This window comes from Phalaenopsis equestris, unplaced genomic scaffold (genome assembly GCF_001263595.1).
Source record: "Phalaenopsis equestris unplaced genomic scaffold, ASM126359v1 Scaffold233956, whole genome shotgun sequence".
Taxonomy (NCBI): domain Eukaryota; kingdom Viridiplantae; phylum Streptophyta; class Magnoliopsida; order Asparagales; family Orchidaceae; genus Phalaenopsis; species Phalaenopsis equestris.
The window spans coordinates 53,603-60,663 of NW_018251885.1; the positions used below are offsets into that span (position 1 = coordinate 53,603).

Sequence of the window (7,061 nt, forward strand, 5' to 3'; positions counted from 1 at the left end):
CAGATTCGACTTATGTTAAGAAGACTTATGTTAAGAAAAGCAGAGGTAGACCTAGGAAGACTTGGGCATATTGTATAAAAGATGATCTTAATTTATTAGGATTAAATGAAAATTTGATACTAAATAGGACGCAATGGAGAAAAAGGATTCATGTAGCAGACCCCACTTAGTGGGATAAAGCTATTGTTGTTGTTGTTGTAGTATTTTTTAATGAATTATTCATCATTTTTAATGGTTTGTTCTTTTTTTGGGGGGGGGGGGGGGGGGGGGGTTTAGGCTATGGAATCTTTGCATTATTATGCACTATTTACTTTTGAAAAGTTTGCCCACTGCTGATTCATGCCCATCCTTGATTTCATTTCAACAGGATTGCAATGCAACATTGCATCGAGGCTGTAGGAGAATTTAATATCAAAGTGTGAGATATTTCATCTATGTTGGAATCATCTACTAACAGACATAATTAAGGACAAGTCAAATGCGCCTATGAATAAGGAAGTCCTATAAGGGATTTATATTGGCGAGTAAATATGTTACTAAGGTTGAGCCTATTTTAACGAAGAGAGTATTCTGACTTTGATATTTCTAACACATGCGCAGTGATACTGCTAAATATTTTTTATTAAAATGCAGGAGTTGCAAACCCTAAGAATTGATTCAATACAATAATTGAATCTAAGTACTAGATTATGACCCTTTTGCATTTTTCAATTTGGAAAAAATGGACCCCATTTCTTGGGCATCTGGAAGAACATTTGTAGTGGCCATCGTGGACTACTACACCCAGTGAATGAAATTCATCTTGCTAATCAAAACAAGAATCAATGTAGTGATTTAGCAGTATATTCCTTCAGAACATCTTAATATGTTCTATGATTCACCATCATAATTAACATTTATGCAAAATTGTTTAAGATTTATAAAGAAATCAATGATTGCGTGAAGTTTTCATCAGTTAGCTGCCCACAAACAAACAAGCAAGTTGAAGCGACCAACAATGCAATTCTTAATAGTAAGATTTACAGCAAATCACTCAATTCTTATGTATTTACATCTCTAACATCTAAATGTCAATTTTAACATACATACCACCTTACCTATAAATGAAAAAGTGTATTTCACTTTTTTAAAAATAAAAATGGTTGTTTTTTTTACGTGATATGGAGGATTGTGGTATAAATGTAAAAAGCAAATTTTAGGTTTTAGATATGTAAAATACATTGGAATTGGGTGGCATGTATGTAAATGCCCCTTCTCATTATATTTTGGAACTCAAAGGCATGCTCTACCTTTGGCAGAACGAGTTACCAGTGGTGCTCCAGGCTTAGAAAAGAACTTCTTTTCTTTAGTCTTATGGAACAAAGTCCTTAGTCCCAATGAAGTGCTTTTTTCCTATCGCAATTGTCATTGCAACTACAATTCATTCAAATCAAGCAGATAAATGGTGAATACATAATCATTAAGGCAAGTTGAGTGCTCTCAACCTAATAAAATTAGGCTTGGCACGTCTCGTTGAGCATTCATATAGAACTGTGGTATTTTTTTTTCTTTAATTCTTGGATCAAATCTAAAGAATTTTAGCTTGGGAATTTGTTCTGTTGAAGGTTGAATCCAATGTTCATGCTGAATACATGTTCTTATTTTGCATTGCTAGAGTATTGATTTTTGTGCTGGGATGCTATAAATGATGCACAATGAGTAAGGATGATCAAGATATAGTCCCTTCATGCTCGATCTAAGGCATTCCAATGCCTCACTTAAGTTTATCTATCCATGAGAGAGTCGGTTCAATTTCCCTTAGATGAACATAAAGCATATTTCATAACCCAATAAAAACCTTTGAATTCTATATGAATAATTCTAATGATTGATTAGGTTTATTTGGTTGATAAAGTTAATGTTTATTTTACGATTTGGTTGAATATTAGGAGACTCTTAATCAAGAAACATTGGAAGGCTATAAAGCTCAAGCCAAACCAAGAGGTGATCTTCGTATAGCTTCTGGATCTCAAAAGATTAGGGGTCCATTTGGGGCCGCTTATTTGGAGCGGTGACATTTTGAAAACGCACCTGGACTGTTTGGGTAAACTGCATTTTGACAGCTTGCACATTTTCAAAATGATGAAAATAGCGTTTTCACACCACACATATCTAGTTGCGTAGGTAGCTTTTTGGCTGCGGTCTGACTTTTTCATGAAAATAAAAATTAATAATAGTTACCCTACCTTGCTTATCAACAAATTATTTTTAATCAATTTATCAGCAGATTATTCAATAAGCTACAGCTGCTCCAAACATACCCTAGATTCGTTCAAACTCTCGTGCTAACATTTAAGGAGCTTAGCATAACCTTTGGGTTTCAAAATTCCAGTGCAACTTCTTAATGACTATGCATAACCTTCAGCCTCAAAAATGTCAGGCCAGTTTAAAGGATTTGGGCTAACTTTCAAGTGGTTGGACATAATTTGCGAACCACTAAAGTTTGATGTAGCCTCAAAATGGTTCAGCACAACCTTCAGACCTCAGATGGTTAGCTTTGTTCAAATCCGACTCTCATGTGGTTGACAATAGCCTGAAAGCTTTAAAAGTTCTTTGTAACCTAAGAATGAATAAACTATGTAGCACAAACTCTTTTAAAAAAGCATCGTACCCGTGTCGGGCACCTATCGGACACCGACACTTTGTCTGACACTTCTTCGGCACTACATATATCCCGAACATGTATGGGACACACTCAACACCGTATCAAACATGAGCTTAACCCGATTTTTAGAAAATTATAAATATTTGTATAACCTTAATTATACCTCGTAATCAAAACTACCCAGTCATTCATCATGTTGCAACTCCCTCTAGCATTCATCAAAATCGAGCATTGAATGTGCATCCAAAACTCGTTGAAGTTGAGTATTATTAGTTTCCTCTTTGTAATCCTAGAATTTTTAAATTTTAGTAAGATGAGTTGCATGAATTCTTTTGAAACATATTATATCTAATTTTAAAAATTAATTTTCATAAACACGAAATTTATAATATAAATTAAATTTATGAAGTTAAATTTTATTCTTGCATAATTTGTGCTGTGATATTTTTAATAAAAAATAATAGAAAAACATATACTTAATATTACCAATTAATTAAATATAAAATTTGTTCATGATGTTTTGTGTTCTATTTTTTTTTTTTTAACTATGTAGTGTCCCGTATCGTATCGTGTCTTGTTCGTGCTTGATAGTGAGTAAAGCATGGCTAGATACCACAAATGTTTAATTTAATAGAGTAGGGTCTTCGAGCCACAAAAATTGAAAGATAACTTTACATCCCCTAAACAAAAAGTTTACCGGTTTGAATTTGCTTGAGAAAAAAATTGTAGAACTCATAGCACTAATCATGTTTTGTAGTTGATAGATTCATTTCACATAGGCAAGAGGATTTAAGACAAATACGTATATAAAACAAAACGAAGGGGGTAAAATAGCCTAAATAAGACTTTGTTCCACTATCCTTCCTTTCTTTGTAAAATTCCATATAGATATCAGCAAAGATTCAATGGGTCCTGATAGCCCTTCAACTTGTGTACAAAGTGCTTCAAAACTTTGAATCGATGAAAAGACCCTCCTTTAACACCGAACTTAATAAGAAGATTTAACAAACATTGCATCCAAAATTTCAACCTTTTTATAAACTTTCTTAATTATGGTCATATTTATTTTATTATTTTTATTTGATTTATTTTATTAGGTTCAACCATTTTCAGTTTGATAATATTAGATTTAAATTTGTATGTTGTTTAAACTTAGATTTTGTTTGGATTAGTTTTACTTTTAATAATTGATTTTATCCTTGTAGCCCAATTTCTATGAGAACGGGCCCATTATTTGTAATTAATTAATCTTTATTGAACATGGGTGGTTAAATTATTGAAATTATGTGAGGCTAATTGAATGCTATCTGATTCTATGTTATGTATATTGGTCACTCAGAGTTATGCTTGGAGTTTGTCTCTTCTCTTTCTATCATTATAACTTTCTTTAGTTCCACCCGACTTTAATGGTAATGAATAATTATTTTAATGCTAGACTTCGTTGCACTTGTGTGATAGTGTTTTTTTTTCCCTGCCTTTTTGATTATTTTAACAACATTGTTGGCCTTTTTGATAAATCAAAATAACTGTTTGTTGTGAAATGCAGTATTTAGATAGGGAAGGAATAACCTTTTGCTGCCGGACAACTTATGATGACAATGCTATCACTAATGCTGTGGAGATCTATGACAGTACGAGGTTGTACTATCCTTTGGTCATATGTATGGGTGTTTTCTTTAAGTGGCATTTACATCATAGCACACAATTCTAATGTATTTGCATATATCACATGTAAACTTTCATATTTACACACATAGCACTCAAATATTTAATATCACATAAAAAATAGCACCATTGCCACTTTCTAAAACTGAAATGCAACTTTTATGCATAGGTTTAAAGCACTAAAGTGCTATATATGTAAATATAAAAGTCTTGGTGTGAGATACGTAAATACATAAGAATTGTGCATATGTAAATTTCCCATTTTCTTAATGTTTCTGAGAGTTTGACACAAGTTTCAATTTTCATAGTGGTGCTGTTCATTTCATGGCATCAAACAATGATTGCGGAGTTAGAGATTTCGACATGGAGAGGTTCCAATTGTCAAAGCATTTCCGTTTTGATTGGCCGGTGAATGTAAGATATGCTATTTTAGTGAAATTGTTGTGACTGAATAATCTTATTGTCATAATCACTAGCTACAATGCCTACAACAGTAATCTATCGTACATTTTCATTTTTGTTCTTTTGAACAAGGAAAGATGTTCGAAGCCTACTGAGTGGCAATGGACTTAATCTTAAGATCTTTCTTTAATTATGGCAATCATTCTTGGCCTGTTTCACCTGTATATTATTTTACTTTTTCGTTCTTTTCAAATCTGAAAATTATTGTTTTTCTCATTTATAATGACTTCTCTGTATATTTTTTATTGTTTTTAGCATACAGCACTTAGTCCAGATGGAAAGCTTCTTGTCATTGTGGGAGATAGCACTGAAGCATTGCTTTTAGATGCCCACACTGGGAAGGTAAATTCTATACACATTTAATACATCTTTGCTTCATTTAAAAAATGTTGCATAAAGCCATACCATACGAATTTGGTAGCAAAGGCTTTTTGCTCGATTTCAACCTATGCAACGCGAGAAGTAGCGGCTTGACAATACATTCCTTAATATTGTCAGATTTGATTTATTTATGGTTTATCAGATTAAAAATTCCATATTTTATTTGGAAGAAGTGGGCTTAGAAAGTAAGATAACTAGAGATATGTACTATCTTGTGTGAGCAATATCATTAGTGTTAGAATCAGCATATTATCTTTCTTATTTTGATCAAGTTGAGTTGAGCTGAATGCTAACAACTTCTCATTCATTTTCTTACCGAGTCAAATTTAAAAATGTTAACCAAGCTTTTAATTAATTTTTTTCTCATATTCAAAGCATAATCAAGTTATAATCAAGCTTGATTCTATATATGTGCAAGCAATTAAACCTCCGTTCTACCTCATTTTTCAATAAGTGCTACACAGAAGAAACTTAAGGCCGGTTTGGGGCAGCTTATAAGTGCGGGGGTGTTTTTGAAAACGCTGCGGTACCTTTTGGATCGCATTTTGCCCGCTTATCCAAAAATGCGGTTCCATTTTTACACTAAACGCAGGCTGCGGGTCGAACCCCGTGGTCGACCCGTAGGCCGTGTTTCAGGATAAGCTGCTTATCCGGAAACGCACAAGCTGCTCCAAACGCACCCTTAATTTTAGAACATTAAGCAAGGTGTTAAATGATTCTATTGAGCATTTTATTGAGCTCTTAATGCGCTATTTGTTGTGTAAAAAAAAAAAAATGAAGCACGTTCATTAACCTAAATGGAGTGGTAAAATAATTAAGCGTCCATATTTTTGCTCCCAATACCTTTTTTTAAGATCGTTCAATAATATCAATAAAAAAAATATAAAGGAGTTGTAAAATGAAGAAATATCAAATTGTTAATTAAGTGCACTATTTTTCTCACCTTTAAATACCCATTCTCCATCTTCCAGACCATCCATGAGCTTCTTGGCCATGTGGACTACTCATTTGCTTCTGCATGGCACCCTGATGGTTCCATGTTTGCTACGGGCAATCAAGACAAAACTTGCCGGTTATGGGATGTGCGCAACCTCTCCAGCTCTGTTGCTGTTTTCAGAGGCAACCTCGGAGCCATCCGTTCGATCCGTTTTAGCTCCGATGGTCAATTCATGGCCATAGCCGAACCAGCAGACTTCATTCATATTTTTGATGTAGGAAGCGATTATAACAAGCGTCAAGAGCTCGATTTCTTCGGAGAAATCTCTGGCATGTCATTCAGCCCCGACACCGAGTCTCTCTTTGTCGGTATATGGGATCGCACTTATGGCAGTCTCCTTCAATATAACCGTCGACACAACTATTCCTATCTGGATTCCTTTTTTTGAGTTGAAATTTAGCTGCAGAGTCTGTCTGGTTTTGAAGCAGTGCAGGTTTTATATATTAGTTCAGGTGTAGAGGTGAATGGTTCAATGTTACTAGAAAATCAATCTTTCTTTCTCAATAATGTTGGAGCTCTGCCGAAATGTATAAAGCAATGTTGTACAGTTCTTAGAGGGTGCACTTGGGTAGAAATGAAGTTTCATTGTAGATTGTGCCTTGGGACAGTAACGTTCTTGTAAACTTACAGTTTTAGTTGCAGTCTTTTTGTAACGCTTTATGTTTCCTTTTTACTATAAATTTATTTTCTTCTGGTCTGTCTCAGTTTGATCACTTCTTAATTGTATTGTAATCCCAATGATTCTTTCTATTGCTGCATCAATTCATTAAATTGCTTTGGCTTTTCCCTCAGCAACACCTGATGGGCGCAGTCCTGTACAGGAGAAATATTTGTGTACGGAGAACATACGCAAGCTCTCCGTACATAATCCCCTCTCAATAACTTCTTAACAACCTCTGCGACGGTTATTGG

General features: G+C 34.1%; 1 protein-coding gene across 1 annotated transcript in view; it reads left to right on the forward strand.

Annotated features, from left to right (window-relative positions):
• Positions 1 to 6,808, forward strand: part of LOC110038809 (uncharacterized WD repeat-containing protein C2A9.03-like) — a 44,012-nt gene extending 37,204 nt beyond the window's left edge. The window contains exons 7-10 of the mRNA XM_020743715.1: positions 4,191 to 4,282; positions 4,618 to 4,723; positions 5,027 to 5,113; positions 6,124 to 6,808. Of these exons, the coding sequence (XP_020599374.1) occupies positions 4,191 to 4,282; positions 4,618 to 4,723; positions 5,027 to 5,113; positions 6,124 to 6,537 (699 nt within the window). The 3' untranslated portion in view covers positions 6,538 to 6,808. The remainder of the gene's footprint in view (positions 1 to 4,190; positions 4,283 to 4,617; positions 4,724 to 5,026; positions 5,114 to 6,123) is intronic.
• The last annotated feature ends 253 nt before the right edge of the window (positions 6,809 to 7,061 follow it).